Source organism: Sardina pilchardus, chromosome 14 (assembly GCF_963854185.1).
Source record: "Sardina pilchardus chromosome 14, fSarPil1.1, whole genome shotgun sequence".
In the NCBI taxonomy this organism is placed as follows: domain Eukaryota; kingdom Metazoa; phylum Chordata; class Actinopteri; order Clupeiformes; family Clupeidae; genus Sardina; species Sardina pilchardus.
Genome location: NC_085007.1, coordinates 25586403 through 25611303, shown reverse-complemented (window position 1 = coordinate 25611303; position 24901 = coordinate 25586403). Strand labels below are relative to the sequence as shown.

At 41.3% G+C, this 24901-nt stretch overlaps 3 protein-coding genes across 3 annotated transcripts; 1 reads left to right on the top strand and 2 right to left on the bottom strand.

The window, feature by feature from the left end:
- The first annotated feature begins 1652 nt into the window (after positions 1–1652).
- capn12 (calpain 12) lies at positions 1653–15878 on the top strand. Its single transcript, XM_062554416.1, has 20 exons — positions 1653–3070; positions 3425–3494; positions 4213–4331; positions 5171–5304; positions 5518–5689; positions 6532–6615; positions 7974–8059; positions 8499–8576; positions 8828–8994; positions 9130–9383; positions 10920–11128; positions 11627–11663; positions 11806–11880; positions 12382–12427; positions 12719–12780; positions 13212–13280; positions 13629–13707; positions 13914–14030; positions 14341–14390; positions 14746–15878. The coding sequence occupies exons 1-20, from the start codon at positions 2873–2875 to the stop codon at positions 14770–14772; spliced, it is 2133 nt and encodes a 710-aa protein (XP_062410400.1). The 5' UTR covers positions 1653–2872; the 3' UTR covers positions 14773–15878.
- A 99-nt stretch (positions 15879–15977) lies between these two features.
- LOC134100922 (testis-expressed protein 26-like) lies at positions 15978–18544 on the bottom strand. Its single transcript, XM_062554418.1, has 7 exons — positions 18267–18544; positions 17966–18050; positions 17686–17851; positions 17440–17596; positions 16704–16877; positions 16438–16599; positions 15978–16229 (listed from the first exon to the last, which is right to left on the bottom strand). The coding sequence occupies exons 1-7, from the start codon at positions 18277–18279 to the stop codon at positions 16105–16107; spliced, it is 882 nt and encodes a 293-aa protein (XP_062410402.1). The 5' UTR covers positions 18280–18544; the 3' UTR covers positions 15978–16104.
- A 181-nt stretch (positions 18545–18725) lies between these two features.
- LOC134100921 (UDP-glucuronosyltransferase 2C1-like) lies at positions 18726–24589 on the bottom strand. The gene is made up of 6 exons (XM_062554417.1): positions 23153–24589; positions 22112–22260; positions 21729–21860; positions 20293–20380; positions 19980–20199; positions 18726–19657 (listed from the first exon to the last, which is right to left on the bottom strand). The coding sequence occupies exons 1-6, from the start codon at positions 23886–23888 to the stop codon at positions 19375–19377; spliced, it is 1608 nt and encodes a 535-aa protein (XP_062410401.1). The 5' UTR covers positions 23889–24589; the 3' UTR covers positions 18726–19374.
- Positions 24590–24901: the final 312 nt, after the last annotated feature.

Below are 24901 nucleotides of genomic sequence, written 5' to 3'. Positions count from 1 at the left end.
GCTCTCTAGATTGTGCTCTAATATTTACAGAGCCCGGGAAGTGTCAGATAATAGATAATGTGCGTGCACAACCGAGTGTAAAGTGGCCAAACGGAAGCCATTTTTTGCCGGGATTTTTGCCAAAAAGTCGACCTTCTGCTCAGTGTGCATTGGCGGGTTGCTGTGTGAAACGCTAGTTTGCCAGTTGGAATCATGTTTTTACATTTATTGTTAGCCGATACTCCTTCATTTTATAACATTTTGTGTTTTTCCTAATATTCTTCAGAAATAATGTGATGGGTTGTCCAACAGTCCAGAAGTCGCACTGCCAGCACAATATCAGTAGGCCTGTTCGTTTTCTCGGTTAGCCTGACCAGCCAGACCCGCATTGTGAGTGAAAACTAAATGGCATTTCAGCATTATTGCCATGGGGACATTTAAATTATCTTTCAATTCATTGGCTAGAATGGATACGAAGATGTTTCAAGAGAGTTACTGAGGAGCAGGAGAGAGACAAGCTGATCGATGCTGTGCAGGTCTGCGTGATTGAGGTCAGTAGAGGTTTAGAGAAAACAGGAGTCCAATTCACCATTATTGGCCGCATCGCAGTGCAACGCTTTCCTCGAGTTGAAGATGATAAAACCAACAGGCTTATTATGACTGAGTTCGTTTTGTTTAGGTCAGGGGAGTGTCATATGTCACCCAATCAGCATTTATGTAGCCTATTAAGACAACATGAACAGCATCAACACCCAGTTGAATTACATAATAAAAAGTGAAAGTCGAAAAGAAAGTAGGCTAATTCCCTTTATATGCACGTAATCAAGCTTTGATAAAAAAATAAAAAAATAATAAAAAATATAGCAAGTGCTGACCCATGTGTAGGCCTAGTAGTGCATCTCAAACTCCCAGGCGCTTTTTTTTTTTATTTAAGTTGACTTCTTATTCATGCCTTTATGCCCTTATTTCATTTTTAATGCTGGCCAACTTGACTTGCACTGTGTATAGGCTTAACATCTTTTCAACATCAACTGCTAAATTAAATTATTGTATTGTTTTTGTTTGTATGTGGCTTTGGACAAAGGCGTCTGCTAAGCAACAATAACCATAACCATAACCATCTTTCTTCATAAACATATATCTAGGCCTGATTAACTGATTTTTTTAATTAAAAGAAGATATCCTGAAGACTCCTGAGGAGAGAAAAGACAAGAAGGCAGGGAAGGAAAAGAAAGTAATCCAGATAACAGGTTCTGATGAATGTTCTGGAAAACACTCCTGGGGCTATATGCCCTACTATCTCTCAATTCTAGTGATGCCCCTGTCTCTGTCCATCTGATTTTAGTTGAATGCCTTCCATATGCAATGGGGTCACCTCCATTGCTTCTAGTGGTCATACTTTATTTTTTGTAACATGGTTATAACGAATGCATTCTGGAAAACACTCCTGGGTCTAAGCCCCCCTATCTTTCAATGATGCCCCTGAAAACTTCTCTCTCTCTCTCTCTCTCTCTCTCTCTCTCTCTCTCTTTTAATGACAGTCCAAAAACACTGTAACAACAAAAACATAGACCTAGGTGCAAAAATTCGGTAAGCTCCTGACAGCCTATGTCAAAAATTCACCCCCAAGCTACTGGCTTATTTTGAATAACAAAAAGTGCATATTATTGTTTTTAACTTTTGGGGAGTTATCCAAACTGAGTTTTTAAAATAGGCTATGAAACACACATTGCATGTAGCCTGATTTCCAACCTTTCAATACATTTGCAAGTAATTCATTTTTGAGACAGTGACATTACAATACCTACACACAGTACCACACAGCAATTGTAGAAATATATGGGCAAATAAGATAAACATATAGAAATATAAGAATTATAGCAGCAATGCAAGGATAAGTTAGATAAGGGTATAGGCATCATTCATTGGTCAAGTATGAAGTTAGAAATATGGACAAAATAAGAGACGGTAAACAGTAATAGGAGTTGTAGCAGCAGAGCAATGATAAGTTTGGTAGGATGAAGGTATCAGCCATTGCTCAAGTGTGAGACCACAGTCCAGTCAAGGGGATGGAGGGAGGGGTTGTGCATGTGGGCTAATGTAGCCAGTAAAGATATTATGCATAGGAGTCCAACTCTCCTTTTCCCTTTAGTGAAGCATTGTAGAGTTGTATGGCCCTGGGTACAAATGACTTCCTCAGTCTGTCCGTTGTGCATGTCAGGGAGCTTAGTCTCCAACTGATCAAGCTCTTCTGCTGTAGTGCTGTGGAGTGGATGACAGTCGTTGAGTAGCTTGTTCCTTTTGCCTGATAAAGTGATGCACTCCTGTTCAGCTCCCACAACAGAGCCAGCTTTGAAACACTGCCTGTGAGTCTGTTTATTGTTAAATTGCTATTCTCCCTATGTACAGTATGCTATAGTCTAACCAACTTTTTGAAATTGTTTACTGTTCAGTTGATAACTGTATTGTTTTTTTTTTTTGATCTGAATGTCGCTTTGAGCAAAGGTGTCTGCCAAATAGCATAACCACAACCATAATCAATCATCTCAAATAACATATTCAATAACACCTTCCCTGTGTTACTTTATAGTGAATTGTGAAGACATGACTGAGGTTTTTCACATTCTTTAGTGAAGAAGAATTGTCTGTGAGAGACAAGAGTAAATTTTACTTCAAAGTTGTGGTTTGTCAGCTTGTTATTAGAACTCGCTGGGATGACCTGTCAGCTGGCGTCTCAGTGTCTTCACTCGAAAGGGGAGGAGATGTAGGCAACTATTTAAGAGGCCATTTAAACTGCCTGTTCATAGATAAGTTGTCAGCCTAGAGGAACATCTCAGTCAACGAATACTGTCAAGTATACCCTTGTTTTTTTCTCTCATATTTGTTGGGAGAAATGGCTAACAGTAAATTTAAGCTTGGCTCCATTGAAAACCCTGTGAAATTTGAAGATCAGGATTATAAATCCCTGAGAGATGCCTCCTTGAAGTCTGGTTCTCTCTTCTGCGACACCACGTTTCTTGCTGACCAGAGCTCCATTGGAATGCCCGAGGATCCCAACCCTGACAACGAGGTGACATGGTTGCGACCCAAGGTAGGTTTAATTAGCAATAATTCCTCTCTATTATTATCTGTTGTATCAATAGTCAGCTCATACAAAGCTCTTTAAAGCCATGTTTTCATGTAACTAATTATACTCTTCTCAAAATGAAGATGAACAAGGAATAGGTATGGAATAGAAGATGCAATATCTGGGCTTAAGCAGCCAAACATCATATCTGAATCTATAAATGCTCGCATCTCAACAGAAACATGAAACAAATAATGAATAGGAGTTGCTACCTAAACTGCAGTATGTTGTTCAGGTAGCTGCCTGTAGGTTAGTGAGTATGCATTTTGTGTGTTTTATGACGTTCCCCCTCTTCAATGTGTCGTCACGTTCCTGCAGGAGATCTGTGACAATGCTGTGTTTGTGGAGGGCACTACTGGCACCACAGATATCTGCCAGGGCCAGCTGGGTGAGTGTGACCGCTAACATCTATCTACCTACTGCATATCTGTTCAGCTTCTCTCTATTTCAGTATGTCTAAGGAATCATGCAGATCCCCCCTGATGGTTATGAGCATCTGGATAGATGTCTTATCTCCCCGTCCCACCGCCCTTCCCTCCAGGTTTTTTCCTTAGTCAGTCAATGGACTAACTTGACCAGACTTGCAGAGGGAAAGGATTAATGTCTCAATCATTTGTTTTCGCCTTTCTAATTCAGTTAGCTATGCTTACTGTTTGAGTGCATGTCCGTGTTAAATGTGTGTGTGTGTGTGTGTGGGAGGGGTTCTTAGAGATGTTTCTCTGTGTGTGTTTGTGTGTTTGCATGTGTGTGTTTTGGAAATGTTGACAAATATGTAAAGCCCCTACAGCAAAACTTGTCCTTGGAATACAGATGAGTAACATTAGCACAGGAATTCAACAATCTTGCAGTGTTTTGGAGAACATATTTGGCATAGTGACGGAGTTGAGTTTTTGGAATTTCTGAGAAATGTGCCCACACAGGCTATTTGTCCCTGCAACACAGATGGGCTGCTTTGAAACACAGGAGTATGCCACATCCAATGTGGACTGTGTGTGTGTGTGTGTGTGTGTGTGTGTGTGTGTGTGTGCGCGTGCGTGTGTGTGTGTGTGTGTGTGTGTGTGTGTGTGTGTGTGTGTGTAAATATGATTCTGATTTTCCCCTTTCAGGTAACTGCTGGCTCTTGGCAGCACTGTCTTGTCTCACCATGCATCCTAAGCTCTTTGCGAAGGTGGTTCCATCCGAGCAGCGCTTGACTGATGGATATGCTGGGATCTTTCATTTCCGCGTAAGAGCTGTCAAATGAACTTCACTTCTCCTGCCGGGACATGCAATAGGAGACTTCAGTATCTGAGTCCCAATCGGCATGTCACCATATATCACAAACAATAAGATAAGATTAAATTAAATGTGGTTTCTTTTATTGGGAGTCTTGAAAGTTACGTCGTAATTAAAACTTGATTAAGGTTTGAAAAAAAAGAAGAAGTTTCCAGACTTGATATACATAAACATAAACACAATTATTTTGCAGTAAGCATGACCTGACTTGAGAGAGGGAGAGTGGGAAAAAGTAAGGGTTCCGTAGAGGAAGAGAAGATACTTGAAACGGCAAACAGGTGACGAGGATACGGGTTGAGTCGAGAATAGTGAGTGCTCCAGGGGTTTCACTCCAGGTGTTTTACTACCCAACTAGCAGCACACCCACAAACAGACCAGGTGTGGGCTGGTGTGGACATGCTCTGTCACCCAACAGCAAAATAACTATTTGCTCCTGAATGAAAGTTCAAACTGGTAAGGGGTAGATAAGTTACAGGCACTGGGAGTAAAACAGCTGCAGGACAGTGTGTTTGATCAATCACACTTGCAAACTTACAATCACTCCACTTACAAACTGTATACAGAAAATACCAGAAAAGATCAACAGCTAAATATGAAATTTTAAAACCTGAGTTACAGTTTGAACAACAGTTGTCAGTATAATCAATATTAGCAATACATGGTTGTATGAAAATTCATATGAAATTCACTTCACACATCTTCCTATTTCCATCTTCATCTATCTGCCTGTGGTTCTCTATTCTGTTGTGTTCTGTTCTTGTTTGTCATTCTCCTCCCTCCTGCTCTCAGTTCTGGCAGTACGGGGAGTGGGTTGAGGTGGTGGTGGACGATCGGCTGCCAGTGCGCGCAGGCCGCCTGCTCTTCAGCTACTCCCGCAGCAAAAACGAGTTCTGGAGTGCCCTGGTGGAGAAAGCCTACGCCAAGTGAGTGCAGGCTTAAGCACAGTGGTGTGTGTGTGTGTGTGTGTGTGTGTGTGTGTGTGTGTGGATGTGCGCATGTGTGTTAGAAGTGTCAGATTGACTGAACTGCACTGAATTCATTGTGTCTTTTATGTGATGTTTACATATCTGCATCCACTATAACAGTCAGTACGCTGGGATGTGTTATTTATGTGCTTATAAATGTGTTTTGTGGAGGTTGATGGGGTACTACAGCAGTCTGAAGGGTGGTAATATCTCAGAGGGCATGGAGGACTTCACTGGAGGCATTGCATACTCACAGCTTGTGTCGGCCTACAAGCCTCCTGTGCTCTGGAGACAACTGACTGCTGCACTGTCCAGAGGGACCTTGCTGAGCTGCTTTATACAGGTTCTACAGCCACACACACACAGGCACGCACGCACACACGCATACACGCACACACGCACGCGCACACACACAAACACACACACACACACACACACACACACACACACACAGACAGACAGACAGACAGACAGACAGACAGACAGACAGACAGACAGACAGACAGACACACACACACACACACATACACTGTACATTTGAATTCTATAAGGTGAACACTCATATAAAAATATGCCATAGGCCTATATATCTGTAGTCGTTTTATACAGGTAACTGAAGAAAGTGGAAACTGGTGTGACCTTTCCATCGTAATCTAGCATAACTGTGGGTAACTGTAATTCCTACGCTATACATGTTTTGCAAGCCTGCTGCATATAGTAGTTGTGGTATGTGAGAATTGTGGAAGATCTTTATATCCTAATTTTTTCATTGTCAGGTCTAACCCAGTTTAGTGCTGACACTGACACCCTGGGGAACAGAAATGAACATAAATACTGTAATGCAGGACAGCTGATTTATTTTATTACTGATTAGATTGGACGCGCATGTTGCTCCAAACTCTTCAGATCTCACTTCAGAGTCACAGTCAGAAATACACATCTGAAGCGTATTACAGTAACTGTGATGATCATAACACAAACTATCAGATGTTTCTGTTTGTTCTAAAAGGGGTCTTTGTATTTTCAGCGAAACCCCCCCCCACACTTCCTTTTGGCATAAGATGTATTTTTTATTTGGAAATGATATCTGTAAACACATTTGGAATGATTAAACTCTGTTTTAAGTGACCTTGATTGCCCTCATTTACCCCATAATCAGTAGCTGTGTCTTTGTGCTGCCTACAGGCCAAGACTTGGCGTGAGATTGGCACTGTCACTCCAGAGGGACTGGTGAGAGGTCACGCCTATGCCATCACTGACACAGACAAGGTTGGTTCAGCCGCTGTGGACCAGACAATTCAATTCACGAACCAATCAAGTGTTTTTATTCAGTCAAGAAGATCATTTGTTACATGATCTATTAGTTGCCCATTGATACTATAATCGCTGAAGGGAGAATGTGCCATGAGGTGGTAGAACAGAGTCGACACTGACTTGAGGAAATTTGGTGGAAGTTCTGGAGGTTGTGGCAGAACAAGACCAATGGTGGTCAAGAGAATATATCAGGACAAGAAGCTCACAGAGGTGGTATGGTCCTTAAGTGGATGATCATACCACCAAGGACGAGTATTGGACAGTCATGCTCAGGGATGGAAGACACCAAGTGTCAAGGTCATCCAGGAGATCACCAACTATCCTGGGGTGCGTTTCCCAAAACCATAGTTGCGAACTAATTTCTACTAAGTTGCTAACTAATTTCCCATTGCCAACCAACTAAGTTGCTAATAGGTTAGCAACTATGGTTTTGAGAAACACACCCCTGAATGAGCTTACACATGCCCTGCCGTTTGAACTATCCTCTGTCCTGAGTGACATTCCACTAGAGGTAATAGCTATGCTAGAGAGGTTTATTGTCCTGCTCTTGCTCTAGGACTTCACCAGAACATGCATACAAACAGGCAAGACTAGAAAGCAGTTATTGTGACGAAGCACATTATGGTGTCAATCCCTCAATAAAGGCTGCCCTAAAGTAGCATGTTAAGAGGGCAGTGTAGCAGGGAGGTCATCTGTGGGGTCAGATGCTGGTGTCCACAAAATAACTACCTTTGCTTTGCAAATGGCGCTGGTCAATGGGCTCTCTGAGGGTTACTATGAACCATTTTGGAACTGCCTACCAGATGCAGGCCATTCCAGCTGCATGTGTCCTGCAAATGTAAGAAGAGTTATGTTAAGCAGTGCAAATACAAACACAAGCAGCTTTAGACAGCCATGAGGGGATACACATGGGTGAACAGCCATGAGGGGAATGCTGACAAGAGATGTTTGGAGAGTTCCTGTTACTTACCTTGAATTGATAGAAGTAATCTTCCAAGCAATTCTAACATTCCAATTCCAATTGAATTCTGCACCATAGAAAATGTACAAATGGGCAGAGATCATCCATATCAGATTAGTCTAACTTCATTGCAATTATCATTTTCATAACCGTTGTTGGGCCTATAGGCCTTATAGGTGTACTGTATGTATTATCCATGTTCTAACTTCCAAGAAAGGGTAAATAGCTGGTACCATGATAAATAGCTGACTAGACCATTGGGATCATACTGTATCCAGCACTGAAAACTGTTGTCACAGGCGGCCATTTTAAAAAAACATTAACATGTCAGTAACGTATGTGTTATTTACAGGTGCTAAAAGACTCGACTGAAGTCCTGCTGGTGAGATTGCGTAACCCATGGGGTTTTGTGGAATACCGTGGACCCTGGAGTGACAAGTAAGGATGGGCTTAAGTTGTATTATCATTATTATTATTACGATGACTTCCAAACACCAAGTGAACACCTCTGTTAGCCTGATAAACCAGCCTAAATGGATTGGATGTCTAATTTAGTCTGGCTCCGATGAATGGATACAACGGAACATTGTTGATGAGCACAACCCGTTGTCTTTCAAACCGTGTCTGTGCCTATAGGCCAACGCTCCCTCAAAACCCCGCCCCAGAGCCCTCTGCCCCGCCCGCGTTGATTCAAAACACATCTCTGCGTTGTGATTGGTTTAGTTGCCATCTGCCAGATTCAGGGCAGTGTTTTCAAAATGTACAGTGGTCCGAGGCCAGACCCAAATGCAGGCAAAACATTTTGCCGTCCAGCAGTTGGCGCTGGATTTCCAGGCTACACCTCTGTTGAATATGTATCTGTTTCTGGAATGCTCAGGTGTAAGGACTGGGAGAAGATTGACAAGGCTGAAATTGAAAGACTGGAGCTTAAAAAAGTGGAGGATGGGGAATTCTGGTGAGTCCTAGACTAGCACATGTACTGTTATGAGTTTGTTGAACATCCCTCAACCTGACAAATATTACTGGGCTTAACTGTTTTTGCTCCTCTGCTCCTGTGTGGATTTATGTATGTGGATTTGTATGTGTCTGTGTGCATATTTGAAGAGTTGTTGGAATCGGAATCATTGTTATCCACTAGTAATCTAAACATTACTAAACAACGTATGTGTGTGTGTGTGTGTGTGTGTGTGTGTGTGTGTTCTGCAGGATTGCTGTGGAGGCGTTCAGCAGCTTCTTTGACCTGGTGGAGCTGTGCAGTGTGAAGCCAGACTCCCTGAGCAGCAGCACTGACCCCGCCGCCTCCTGGTCTCTCACCGAGTACGAAGGCTCCTGGGTCCCGGGCTGCTCTGCAGGAGGCAGCCGCAGATATAGACGTTAGTGTGTGTGTGTGTTTGTGTGTGTGTGTGTGTGCGTGCGCATGTGTGCGCGTCTTCATTCAAATGTGTGTTTTATATGGTGTTTTGGTAACATAATATTTACATGTGTTTTGCATGTTTATGATCTTGCAGGGTCATTTTGGAAAAACCCACACTTTCAGCTGTCGCTGACAGCAGCAGATGTGGAGAAAGAGGAGGATGAGGAGGATGAGGAGGACGACGACGACGAAGACGATGCGAAGGCTGGCGGTGCAGCGCTGAGCGCGGCGGCCCAGAAGCAGAAGGAGAAAGGGAAGAAGTGCACGCTGCTGGTGGAGCTGATGCAGAGAGACCGCAGGAGCCAGCGCAAAGTCCGCTTCCTCTACATCGCCTTCCACATCTACAAGGTAGGAGTATAAGCATGAGTATAAATGTATAAACCCTTTTGATCCCGTGAGGGAAATTCGGTCTCTGTATTTATCCCTATCCATGAATTAATGAAACACACACATCACACAGTGAGGTGAAGCACACACTAGACTGGAGTAAGATAAAAAAAATAATAGAATATATACTTTTTTGATCCCGTGAGGGAAATTCAGTTCTCTGCATTTAACCCAATTTAACCGAATTAGTGAACACACAGCACACAGTGAACACACAATGAGGTGAATCACACAACCCAGAGCAGTGAGCTGCCTGCCCAACCAGCGGCGCACGGGGAGCAGTGAGGGGTTAGGTGTCTTGCTCAAGGGCACTTCAGCCATGGACTGGTCGGGGAACAAACCGGCAACCCTCAGGTTACAAGCCCGAAGCCCTAACCAGTAGGCCACGGCTGCCCCCCAAAGTAGTGAGCTGCCTGCGCAACAGCGGTGCTCGGGGAGCAGTGAGGGGTTAGATGCCTCGCTCAAGGACACTTCAGCCCTGAATGTGGGCATGGGAGAGCAGCGCTCGGCTCAACCACTCCCCCCCGCCCACATATTTCCTACTGGTCAGGGATTGAATCGGCAACCCGTCGACTACAAGCTCGAAGCCACGGCCACCCCAGGTGAGGAAGGAGTGGCAGGGAGGAGTTGGTAGTGATGAGCAGGGAACATGGAACATGCTTGTATATGCACAGACAAACACGTGAGAAATCTTACTATGGTGCGCTACCCTGGAAATCCAGAGTTCTCGCAAGAGCACAATTTAAATTTGCTCAGTGAGTCACTCTGGCAATCAGGCGGGCCAGAGGCGGGCCAGAGGCAGGTTAAACAGATGACAACAGGGCAGCAACATCGAAGTCGGGAATCAGTCAGGAGACATTGGGCACTATGTTATCCACTTGCATGCAGCAATACTTTCTAATGCATGCTTGGTGCTGCCACTCAAGTTGGGCCGTTTTCATTATTCATAGTCAGACCTTTTGTAGGTCTGGATCTGGAATTCCAGGCAAATGGTGCACTCCTCCTGTGGCTGAACAGCAATGCATAAGTGCTCCAAGCACCTAGGAACACATACACTTTTAAAATGGTGGAACAGATGAAGACTTTGACTAAAAATATATACTGTATGTGGAGATTTTACTGCATTATATTTGGTGGAGTTTATAAGCATCTTTGAAAAATTTTATAATTGTTTTGGTGCAAACATTTACAATGTAATTGTCAAAAATGTCCTTTCACTCCTACAATCCTGTGCCCCATTTATCTTTGTGCATTGCTCTCTCTTAGATACCTCATACGGAGACACTGTTTTTAAGGTTTATCAAATGCAAAATGACCTGAATATCATTGTTATAATAGGTATGTGTGTGTGTGTGTGTGTGTGTGTGTTTGTGTGTGTGTGTGTGTGTGTGTGTGTGTGTGTGTGTGTGTGTGTGTGTGTGTGTGTGTGTGTGTGTGTGTGTGTGTGTGTGTGTGTGTGTGTTTCTCTTTTGTTCTTCTGTATATATTTGGATGCAGGTGGAGAACCATGTGGGTAGTCTGAATCAGGCGTTCTTCTCGTCCCGTAAACCCGTGGGGCGCTCGGGCAAGTACCAGGGCATGCGGGGGGTGTATAAGAGAGTGCTGCTGGAGCCGGGCAATTATGTCATCGTGCCGTCCACCTACAGACCCAACCAGCCCGGCGACTTCTTCCTCCGCATCTATGCCAAGACTGGCAATACGCTGGGGTGAGTGGTGAAACATGAGCTGGACAATGTTTGGAGAGTGTGTGTGTGTGTGTGTGTGTGTGTGTGTGAGAGAGAGAGAGAGAGAGAGAGAGCGGGTGAGTGTGTGTGTGTGTGTTGGGGGGGGGGAGAGAGAGATATATATCACCGCAGATATTTGACAGCTTTTTCGTCAAAAAAAAAAGTTTACTAGTGCAGCCGGATTTTCGCAACTTGAAAACCTTGTCATCATCACCTCTGTTTTAGAGAGTGAAAAAAAAAAAAAAGCTTGACTTTAACAGAGCAATAATTGTAGCTGTGCAACCAGATGACACAATCAAGGGTAACGTCCAGGCTTCCGGGAAAAAATAGGATTTAATTAGGTTGAGGGAGGCAACAACTGAGTGGTAGGATGACAATTTTCTTAAACGCTACTCTGAATAGCGGAATAAATTAGTTATTTTTCTGTCTATGGAGAAAAACGATCATCACTTAATGACCGAATTGCTTTTTCTGTTACAGACATGAAGAGTTCACATGCTCCACAAACTTCCTCATGGTGAGTCCCACCTGTCTTCCTCAAGCGTGTTGTCTGTGCCACATGTAAAGTATATTACTTTCAAATACAAATGGTCATACCTTTTAGCTCACAGTCTCTCTCTCTCTATGTGTGTGTGTGTGTGTGTATGTTTTCTTCAAAGACCGTGATGTCAAACCCACCTCTGCCTGAGGACCAAATAAGAGTGGATAACTGGTTCGATCAGGAGGATGCCTCTGTGAGTCCTTCCCTTCACTTTCATTTAAAAAGAAAAAAAAAGTCAAACAGCAGTTAACATCAAGGTGGCATATTTGATTATTGATTAATCTAAAGATTCAATTAGATGAAACTTTTTGTAGTGTACAGAGACCAGGTACCGTACATAGCCAATGAAATGCAGTTATGCATCTATCCAGAGGCGCAAAAGAATAGCATCCTGTACAGGACGTGGAAATTCAATTGCTACAGCATACTCATAGTGGTGCTAATACATTGTGCACAATCTAATCTCTAAATCAAATCTATTGGTCGTATGACCACAACATTTATTCTGATCTATACATACAGGGCCACATGATCACTGCATATATGTCTGAGAATGAACAATATACAGTCCCATCAGTGGGCGTTTACATGTTACAGTAAGATCAGCATTAGTGTCTGTAGCCCCTCATTAGATTTTCTCATTACTATGGTGACTAAAGCACTCCAGGCAATCTAACGGTCTGTTTTTTTTCAGGACGACAGACTGGATGCTGCAGCGTTCATGAGGCTTGTGAACTCAGGTTTCAACTCATATTCATCTCGTTTTTGATTTTGTGATTGGTGTTCTGTTACCTTGTTTGGCCACAAGGTGGAGAACTATCCTCCTGAGCCCTGTCATTTGTCAGCAAAACTGTATGCTGTGATTGTATCAGTCATTGGAATGAATACTTCATAGTTGTTTCACATTTACACTTACATTATACATTTACACATTCTCGAGGTAGCTTTTCAGCAGAACAATGCACAAGTTTAATACTCACAATGATGCATATCTGAAGGTTAATTAAACTGACAACATATTTCTCTCCTAGTTTTGGAGAAGGACTATCATCTTCCTCTGGAGACGTGCCGGCAGCTTGTTTTAGGACAAGATGTATCCTTCCCACATGTCTAGCACTAGCTCTTGTTCTGTCATCTGCGTATCTGTGTGTGCATGGTCTAGGGCTGCTCGATTATGGTTAAAATCATTATCACAATTATTTTGTTCAATATTGAGATCACGTTTATAAACGTGAATACTCAGCGATTTTGGAACAATCATCCATTTTTTTTTTTACATTTTTAAATTGATTTTTAAATATAATCCAACAGGAAAAAATACATGTAAAAAGATAATGCACACGGCAACTCAAAAGACAAGATCAGAGCATTGTTATGAAACTGAATGTAGCAAAAATAATCATTATATTTTGATTATGTTATTTCCATAATTGTTGGAAGTCATAATCACGATTAATTGATTAATCGATTAATTTGATTAATTGCTCAGCCCTAGCATGGTTGACCCTTAATAATGTCCCACAGACCAAAGGGAAGGCCAGGCTGGACCGCACACAGGCTCTCAAGCTCGTGACATCACTGCGAAACCTACAAGTCAGTTGTTTATTGATTTTCTAATATTTTGTGTCTGTCATTGTAAGTCGGACATATTGGAGACTATGCAATAGGTGGTAGATTGGCTTCTTTGAGTCCGTATGAAATTATCTAATCAATTAATTATGTATACACTGTCATGGTTTATTGTTATGAATACTTGCTATTATTGTCATAATTATTGCTACTATCAGCATTATTAATCTATTATTTACTTTACTTACAGTTATCATTTCTAATGTTACTGTAATGTTTATTGTCATTCTTCGCTTTGTAGAAAAAAGCATTTGAAAACATCATAAACATCTATATCATTGTTTTTCTCTTCACCTTTTCCCACTCCCAAAGTCAACCTTTTTGGAACATGATGAGGACTCATCTGGGACTATGAGTCCCTTTGAGCTCACTGAGGCCCTGAATGCATCAGGTATGTCTACACAGGTAACATCAGAACATTGAGGGTGCTCATTTATGTTCCAGAGGACAGGAGCATGAGACCCCGGTCTGTATTTTAGTGCGTAAAAGTCAGAAAGCCAGACCATCAAATACAGTACTCGCTTTCGTCTACCAATGCAATTGCACCTGTATCACTCCTGTCCTATAAATCTAGACCTCTTTCGCTCACCTCCGTAGGTATCGAGTGTGACAGTGAGGTGGTGAAGGTGCTTTGGGAACGCTTTGGCTCTGGGGAGATCCACCTGCCCTTCCATGGCTTTGTCTCATGTGTCACCCGGCTGAGAGCACTCCATGGTAAGCCATCCCAGGATTCCACACAACCAGCCTGGAGTTTCGTGGTGTTTTAACGTTGTCTTCGTCGTCTTCAAGGCAGCGCCGCCAGGAAGGTGCAAGGGTTAGGCATGGGTTAAGGTTAGGATTGGGTGCCTTTAAGTCAACAGTGGCAGTGCTGCCCGGAAGACGACGTTGGGGGCTTAAAACACCATTGAGCCAGCCTGGACTTGACTTGTTATTACTGATCATCGTTTTATTGGCTCTCTCTACCTGACACAGAGTAAGGCTTTTGCCAATGGCTTGTGTTGATGGTGTTGTTCCCTCTCCTCAGAACTATATGAGTCGGAGAGTCCTGAGCAGAAGAAGCAAGGGCTGAACACTGTGAGTATATCTTCATTCTGACTCAGTTCACCTGTAATCTGATCTCTTTTTACCTCGATTTATCGCTCTTCTTCTCATCTTAACTTTGACAGTGATTTGCGTGTGGTTTAAGATGTCAGCTGTATGAAGTGACAAATCAGTGGTAGTATAATGATAGTAAACTACTATGTCTTTATTTATTTAGTAGTCTATTCCTTTTCCTTTTTCACCAAATATGCTGAAAAATTATTGTTCTCTCTAAGACCCTCATCTGTTATTACTCATTTATAAAGTTAAAATCTTGATTCCCAAAATGTTGGGTCCCTGAGTTGTTACTGGACTCAATCAAATAGCCTCTATCTTCTCCTCTCTGCAGTGGCTGCTGAGACTACTGGCTTTGTGAGGATACTCCGGTTCCAGGATATTCAGCCTACATATGATATGAGGGAATCTACAGTGCTTTAACGCATGTGTCTCTTCGTTCTTCCTCTTCCTTTGTTGAGTCCACCCAAAACAAACATTTAGGGCCATACATATGAAGGGTCAGTTTTCTAATCTACAGTAGCCTAAGTCTAAGCCATAACTACTTGTTTAAGGAATGATGATCTGCTCCTGTTCAGCCAAAGCATGTTCAACAGCTAAACATTCTGCTGTTATGCTATGATTTCTGGTTTAAACAACATGTTTGGTCACAATGGGGGCAAAGGTGTGCAACAGACTTTTGAGGTAGTTTTATCTTGTTTGGAGAGTGTGTCAAAGGTGCTGTCTTATCAGCATCCATGTGTATAATAACAGCAGCATGAAAAAGGCATTGAGCACAACATATCTACCTACAGTCATTTACCGATAACAGATAAGAATGAGAAGTTGAAAGGAAGATGAAACCTACATTTACATGGATTTAATCAGGCTCAGGATACATTTAGAAAACAAAGCCAATCTTAGAACATTTGTGCCTTCAACTTAAATGTTTAGAACAAACTACATTGGAAAAATGTAAACATCCCTGAGGCTAATTGTTTCTGAATGTTTCTGCAGTTTATACAAGTTTGCTCAAGAGAAAATACAAGAACATAGTTGGGAATCGCCTGCCATATAAATCTGCCAATTTACAGTGAAGTCATATCCCTTCACATTCCAATTAATATTTTGCTGTCCTCTGAAACTAATACGATTCATAAACAAATATGCAAAATGATACAATATCCAGTGTTCTTTTTGTTTTTTTTCACTGTGGCCATGCTGTCTGAATCTCAGTAGCAATCTCTATGCTATGCCTACTCCAGCAATTCCCATAGCTCCCGACTCAAAGGCACACCCATCCTTCATTCACAAGACCAATTAGTTGTGCTTTATCTTCTCTCAGTTCCAGACAGCAATATGTTGGGTTATGTGCTGTTAGTATTCCTCACTATGAGGTACATTTAGTCTCTTTGTGTTTGGTTGTGCCTACTCCTCGTGAGTTCATTTTTGTACCTTTCAAGCTTTGTGGAATAAATTGCACGAGCATCCTGTCGACATGAGTGAATCATTCCATAGATTACACTAACGTAATCGTTCCATCAAATATGAGATTACACCAATGTGGAGAGATTGAGAACTCAGTAATTTAACTGGTCTTATTACTTTATTTTCTCATAAAGGATGAAGACCACAAATGTGTATGTATGCTCATAAACGAGCACACAGACATTGTCCATGTGGGTCACTTTAAGATGAGGGAGTCCAGCAACATTCACAGGGGCCCTGCCCAAGTTGACATCCAGTCTGGCTTACAAGGAGAGCGTGGGGAACTGCTCCCTTTCTTTACCTGAGAACGTCGGGAGGTCATGAGCAGAAAAGCGTCAACAGCATCCTTATCTGTGGGAAACAGAATGAAAGTGTCAGACAAACATCCAGTCATTCATCTGAAATATGTACCTAAAAATACAGTAGGCCTACTAATTATATACATTCAAATTATGACATTATTAAACCTTCAAAATGGCCTTAACTTATTATCTATTCTCAATGACAGTAAAGCTAATAGGAATAATTCCTTTGCACTTTTGTGTTACACCAACTTCACCTTTTTGAGGAAGATGTTGATAGAGCTGCTTCAACTCCTGTGGCTGAAGGGATCTGAGTACATCTGAAATGTCAGTGGCCTTTGCCCCAAAGTGCATGTCATAGCTTGTCAGCTGCTTCCTGGTCTCCTGGTTCCTAATGTGACTATGAACCACTGCGGGGACTGAGAAAGGACAGAATGCTGTTAGGCTGACGAACAAACCTATAGTGGCTATTGCTGAAAGACCTCCATTAACCATGATAATGACTACAGTATCTCTGCCTTACCTATTCCTTTTGGGGCAACTCCGTGGAGTGCATTGCATCCGTAACGAGTCGTATTGCCTTGAAGGTCAGGCTTATTTTGTGGCCTGCAGTAATTGTGGCGCATCTCTGTATCAATGGTGTAAGAGGCCATTTTCTCTGAGCTCAGAGGTTTCAGTTTAGTGGGTTTCTGGACACCTGAAATTAAAACACTAATGTAAATCTACTTTACAAACAACTATTATCTTCATGTTATCTTTAAGTGTATTTCTTTTGTTATATACCCATTATATTCCCATTATAAGAAGATTTATTCTATTGTAAATGTTGTATTTAAAGACAACATAAAAAAGATTAATACCACATAAAAAAGCATGTTTATAATACCCTCATGCCTTGGACAAAATCAATCAGCATGCCATGGCCTACATTTAATGTTTGTCATACTGAGAACTAACAGAGAACTATTTTCACACGCCTTGATTTTGGGACATGATATAGAGAAGATGCAGCAACAACCTTATCTGATATGACATGGAATGACCCTCTGTGCTTCTGAATCTGAAGCAATATGTTAATTTTGTTTTAGGGTAACCATGGGCATTTATATTATATGAAGTATGTTCTGTGTGCAGAAAGCAAATTGTGATGTCATGGAGAATTGCAAGCAATTAAAAACATAATCTTACTATAAGGTCTTAGACCAGGCCTTCATTAGAAATACAGTATTGCTCTATGTTCCCATATACCAATCATCTACCTTGAGGGATGCCCAGGTAGTCAGTGCGGTATGTAGAGCGGTACTGGGCAGAAAGAGCGTCCGTTATCTGCTGCTCCAAGGGGAGGCTTGTCCCAGGCTTTCCATCATAAGCAGACATCTGTCTTGGCCCTCTGGGCATCCGCCATACCATGAAAGACTATAGGAAATAGCATCAGCATGCTAGAGTTACTGCAGAGGCATCCATATACATTGCTATAGGCTACCAGGCTGGTAAAGGCTACACACCTCACTCGGGTGGGGATTGTTTCTTCTGTTACCAGAAGCTGTTCCAGTTCGTATGCAAGCAGGTTTGGACGTTGGTTTCCAGTTGAACTCCTCATTGTACACAGTTTTTGTATCCGCAGGCTCGTCAAGTGTATATGGATTTCTGTGAACCTTTGCAGTTGAAGTGCTTAATATTTTGGAGAAAACAACAACAAAAAAAAACAACCCAGAGATGAGAGCTATAGTTCGAATTTAAGAATTTTAACACACAAATGTTTTGCATATAACTTCACATGCCTACCCGTAAACAGGCTCTGATGAGTTGGGTCGGTATACAAAGTCACGTCTGTGAGATGTCTGGTATGGATCCCACTGCTTTTGCACTCCTATTTTTTTTTTATTTTTTTTTTTTTAATGGTTATGGTTATGGTTATGGTTATGGTTATTTAACAGACGCCTTTGTCCAAAGCGACAGAGTGTATTACTACTCTAGACAATTATGACAAATAATAACTGGCAAATAGCCTACTCCTACATAAAAATAAACAAATGTTTTGTACCCGACTTCTAGGCTAAGCCTTGGTGTTATCATTTCAACCTACCTGAATGGTCCATGGTTACTTAGGGTCAGAGGAAACTCCTGGGACTAACCTACATGCCGTCCTCCTTTCTACTGCCGTATGTTCTCTACCATGTCCTCCCAAGAGGTTCGGTAAAAGGTTCGGTCCAAACACCTTGCTAATTATGACGCCGCGGGGGAGTTCCACTCTACTGTGACAACTGGGACAATTAGTATTCCAGAATCTTTGCCTAGGAATTTTCAAGCACCGGTTGTTAGGAGACTAGGCTACACAACACAGGCTTTGTGTTGATTGATAGCTTGGGGGCGGGAAGATAGTAAATAAATAGGTCATTCCGTTTAGCTATCCAAACCATTAGGCCTACTTGCGTTTGACACATCATTTTAAGTTTCGAATATATTGTTTTAAGAGGCATTATCCGTAGCCTACGCTAAATTATATTTCAGCATCTTAAAAAAGACCTAGCTTGATAAGATAAGATAAGATAAGATAATACTTTATTGTCACACAAGGCCTACAGAACATTTTCTTAGACAAGGCTCCAATCACAAGAAACATTCACACAGACATATAAGGACAAGACCAATTGATCAATTGCATAAATTGCAATAGGCTACTGTAACAGTCTATGACAAAATGCTTGAATTAGGCCTATTGTGAACTAAACAAAAAGGCCTAATAAAGGCCTAATGCGTAAAGACAACAAAATTAACATTTAAATTGTGTAAGTAAGTTTAACATATTTGGCTACCCTGTTCAGTATAAAATGCCCTAAGTCAGTGCTTCTCAAACTTCACACTGAGTAGGCCTACCTGGAAAGCCAGCAATTGTTTTCTGAGGTGGTAGGCCTAAACTAGGCTACCTAAGCTGGCTCTTAGGTCCTGAACACATCCAATACGCTATTTCACATGTAGGCCTACATTCACTGACATCCATTTTATAGGCAATCATACAGTACATCATCAAAACATTTTTATGATTTTAAAATAAATCACAGATTACACACAAACACAATCCATATCACACATTAGATGATGTGTAATAAACAAAGTTGTAAACCGTCCTACATTAGGCTACAGTGCATATTTTTCCGCAATGAAGAGTTTAATAATACATTAATTGCATAACCTCACTCTGTTTTCTTTTTTACCATACTTTTCATAAAACACCTTCTGAAGCAGAAGCAACATGATTTTACTACAATAAAAATGAGCAGTCCCACTATGGCAAGCAGGAATACCATAACATCCAGAGAATGGTACTGGTACCAGCTGAGGTTGTGGGCCTGAACGCGCAGGTGCTTCGCTCCTTTATTGCGCATGACAAACTCGATCCAGAACACTGCCTCATCCAGAGGTTTCATTGGCTGGTCATGGTGAATCCTGGAGAGCCTCATGATGCTTTCCTTATATCTAGAGAAAAACAATACGCAATACATGGTATTTATGTTGGGAAGAGTCATAAGCTTAGGCGTACATTTTAGGTAATACAGCAATGCTAAATGCTGTTAAATGCTCAATGCTTCAAGTTATATATACAGTATATATACATATGGCACTACAGATGTCTTCAACGTAAAACTTCTACATATGCAATCATATATTCACAACACACTTGATTCAGTTCATTGTATTACTGTCAAATGACTAAGCAGCAGTGTCAACATGATTTTCCTGTTTATCTAAAGTCACTTAGATAATAAATATAAACAACTACAAGCAGAGAGTGACTTACGAGGGATCATTTATCACTGTCTTGAGGGCATTCACGAGATCTTTAATTTCCAGTTGGTTAAAATCCAGAATGACAGCTGCCCCTTTCACCTTCATAATGTGAAGATTATCAGGCTGGTCACCAAACAGAGGGATGCCCACCATGGGCACTCCATGATAGATAGCCTCATAGAGCCCATTGGTGCCACCATGGGTTATGAAGGCTTTGGTCTTGGGATGGCCTTTGTAATAACAACATGGTGGACAGATTAAGACAAGTCTCTCATCAACACAATTTGTTTTCATAAGAGGTGTAACCTAAGGATTTACAGTACCTAGAAGGTCATTTTGGGGAAGCCAGTCGTACAGTCTTGTATTGGGTGCCAGTGTCTCTGGTTTAGTCCCACTGAACCTCCATAATACCTGATAAAGAGTAACACACACACACACACACACACACACACACACACACACACACACACACACACACACACACACACACACACACACACACACACACACACACACACACACACACACACACACACACACACACACACACACAGTCTGATGTGATTTTCAAGGTTACATAATAACAATGGTGTTTTAAAAACCACAACCCAATAACCCAAGACAACATGAAGCACATTTAAATATGTCAAGTAGGGCTGGGACTCGATTAAAAAAATTAATCTAATTAATTAGAGGCTTTGTAATTAATTAATCGAAATTAATCGCATTTTAATTGTATATAAATATATGACCTGAGAACAGTGAGAAGTATTTTTTTTTCACATGGATTTTTAGTATAGCCTACTATTGGATAATGACTGAATACATAGGCCTAAGCTTAAGCAACAAAAATATTGTTTATTAATAAGTCCAACAGACCAGTGCAATTTTTGCCATAAAGTGTAGCAATACCATATTTACAAATAGTACATTTTCAGAAATTCATGTAGCCTATAGATAGGTAGACCTTCTGTAAACTATAATACTGTGATATCCTGTTAATTGTGTCACCTGTTACCTTGAGTTGAGTTCATGAAATTGTTGTGTCCCTTTAAGGGGAACTGGGGGGCGGAGTTTACGTGTGTGCGTGTGTGCTTGTATGCGGTTCTGAGTGTGAAGTTTCTTTTAGGTCTATGAAAGTTGGACGTGGAATTAGGTGCGGTGGATTACTGTTATTAGCGTGAGTTGTGGCTGTAACAGCAACTCGGTTGCTATTTAATAATAAATAAAGCTCAGAGGTTTCCCTCAAGTGTCTGGACTGGAGTATCACAATACTTTGTCCACGCTAGCAGCTAGCTGCTTTATGTTTTGCACTGAGGTGATACCTGTGGTGATACGTCCTTGTTGCATAGGTTGCACACAACCATGCTCTTATCTGCGCTTCCATCCGTTCGTTTTTTGTAACAACATTTCCCATCCACGGGGCCAACCAACGCGGTCACATCAGCTTCTTTGTTCATGTTCACTGTGCCACTGTGGTTTGTTTTGTCTGAACCTTACAGTCTATGGTCTGAACCGAACTACTTGGTGCTCCAGTATAATCGGTCCGTCTGAAACTCATCCAGTGAGAAACGTTCCGCGGTGCAAAAATAAATAGGCATACGATTAAAATGCGTAAATTTTTTTAACGCATTAATGTTTGTGTAATTAATTAATCGTAATTAACGCGCTAAAGTCCCGGCCCTAATGTCAAGATATAGAACTACAGTAGAAAGTAACATGTGAAAGGTGCATACAAATATATTCAACATCCATTAACCTTCTGAGGTATCTGTCCAAGTGCAGAGGCTATTATGTTCGCTTTGTCCATCGTAATATTCTTGACAATGGATCCCAGTGAGAAAACCACAATACCGTCATCCCCGGAACTCTGTACGAAGTCCTCCATATCCTAAAAAACAATAGATATTATTAAGTATTCGCCATAGCCTACTTTATAAAATGAAAGAACAGCAGAATCAGATATTTTTACACACTAGTAAACAAATTCATTTACAAATGTATCTCATGCCTCACTCTGCTTTCTTTTAGACATTACTAACAAATACAAATGTGTCCTCGCCTCTTTTAGAGATGAAGCAATGATTATACATGATAATATAAAATGGACAAATGTAAAATTAAAAAATAGTTTGACCTCACCGCTGGTAGAGGCTTTGCTGGCTTGCAGTGATAACCTCCAATAAATTTGAAATTAGGGAGAAGAGGTCGTGGGTACTCAAAATCCCAGTAGGTCCTGATTAGCCAAATATCAGCTTTACTAGCAATATCACAAAATTCAGTTGGCTTACCTAAGAGAAGATATCAAAATAAATTGATTGAAAATGACTGGAAAAGGGCAAGTGAAGAACAGAGTGACAGTCTAATGTAAGCAGAGGTGAAGATGAGACATGCGAAGGAGGAAGAAAAAGCAAGCTATATGGTTGCCTGTTGTTTTGTTAGTTTATGTCTTGGTGTCATGCTGGCGACTACACCGCTCCGTCTGACATCTTTTGTCTTATGTTTCTTGTTTGTTTGTTTTTTTGTTGTTTCTTTTTGTTAATTTGTACTTGTTGTTGTAGCCTATCAGGGCATTACTGAAAAAGAGCTTAAAAGCTCAGCTCAGTCAAGTTTCCCTGAATAAAGAATGGTTGTTGATGATGATGATGATGATGATACCTTATTGGGTACAGCACCTGATGTCCTGAAACTCCTATGGAATCTCATGGTGATTATGGGAAAAAGGAACAATTCCAAAGAGGCAGCGCTGGGCAGGCAGTATTTTGTTCCAAAGCATAAGCACACAGTAACCACATGCCAGTTTGGACCAATAAGTATCTTTAATGTTGAAGGAATATAAGATTCCGATCCGATTTTGGAACCAAAATCCCATAGGGTTCCTAAATCCCATGATTGTTGCTATTGGATTCCTATTGGATTTTGACTCCAAAAAAGACTGCACATAAATTAGTTCTTTCAACCCATCTACAAGGCTAACAAGATCTCCACACTTCAACAGTATGTGTTAACCCAATAACCCATTGTATGTGTGCTGAATGTTTATTTATAAGATTATACAATTTATTCAGTGTGTGTGTGAGCATTCAAAAAGGGGTGTGTGTAGAAGTTGGAAAGAGTTGGTTCCCCTCAATGACATCTCAGATATAAGGTGAAAGTGAAAATGTATTTCCAAATGGCACTTACCTCTGATTTCACTAAGATATTTATTTCTAGTCAGCTTGATGTACAGATAGAAGGATGCAGTATGAAAGCCATACATTAAAAAATTCTGCAACCTTTCCATGAAGTGCATGCGGTCTGTCAACTTCCCAGGGAGAGCAGGTACATAAGATGGGGGTGTTGGCAGCTGGCCACACTCCCTTTCAGCCACATACCCAAAAGTAAGTCTCAATGACAGAACGAATGGCACGTCCAGTATATCTGCTAAGATTTCACCACAGGGCATGATAGGGTCGGCCAGAATCACGTCGAAGTTCGACTGTCTCAGAGTATTCATAAGCGCCTCATTGCGTAGAATGCCATCACAGATGATGTTGTTATGAGAATTGTGGCGGTCCATTATTGCCATCATGTCCAAAATAACCTGAAGTTTCGAGGCAGATGGATACATCTGTATTTCAAAAAATTCATTCCACATGGCATGCACTTCGTGTTCAACCAGAGGGACCTGAAAAATTGTGAAGTTTACACGCTCGTCCTGAAATGATTTCACAGAAGGCGAGGCCGAGTGGACCAATACTGTAACGCTGTGGTTCCGTTCCGCAAGCTCCTCCACAATAATGCGCATGTGGAGCCAATGGCTGTACTCAAACGGTAATATCAAAGCTTTGCCACTTTCAACGCAAAGAGGAACTGTGAGCAGAAGAGACACAATGGAAGAAATAATTGCGCAGTGGTGAAGTGTTGCTGATGTTAACATTTCAAACGGTGATTTTGTCCAAAGTCACAGCCAGGAAGTCGATTCAGTCAACTATTAGGTAAAGTACCAACATTAATCAAATTCAAGCAAAGTTCAGATGAGAAGACGCAAACACGACGGGCAAACATCAGAACAAGTGATCCTCGATGAATAGATATGCGAGTGTGCAGGGACCGTCCGCAAATGGCAAAACTCAAAAGGCCCTGTAGGCTACTAACTGCGCTTGTTGATAGGCCTACCAAATCCTCCTAAACTGGGAGTGCCGAAGGAATTTCTAGCAGCTCATAGGCAATTATGCATTCATAGCCTGGATGTCAACCGAACTAGCCCCGCCCACAACATTTGAGTTTCCTAAACAGCTACAGTGCACAAACACCAGTTTCTTTGTGTGTGCACTGCACACTGCAAGGGATTTCCTTTCTTTCATTTACAGTGAGTATCATAAGTATTTGAACACATGCTAAAGTTGACTAAAAAGAGGAATATAGTCATCTTCATCGACACTCGCTGTATTTAGCTTTGTAGCCTACCTGATCATGTCTATGGCCATAAACAGATTGGGACACATAATTCACTGGAGAAAGCTGTCTCATGAGGATAGTTCACTAATCTAATTTATACAGCCTGAAATTATTGCTGGGATGTAGGCGACTCAAACTAAAAAGGGTAAAAGCTCTGTAGGTTACCTGAAACAGAAAGTGTTAGTAACCAGTTTAACAGTAGGAACATTAAAATATTTAAACATAACATACCAGCAACATCCTAAATTGGACAAGAAAAAAAAATCAACCTTCCCCTTTGAGCTTTGAGGCAGCTCTTCAATAACTGACCCTATACAAAATAATTGTGGTAACAATTTACACCTAATTTGTTTGGTAAATGTTCAGATTTTTAAAGTGTCCTTTACTATAATAACGTAACATATATTATGTAAAGTTTACATGGATTTTCTACTCTGTAAAAAAATAACTGACCCTATTTACGCAACATTTTCACCCAATTTTTTTAAGGTA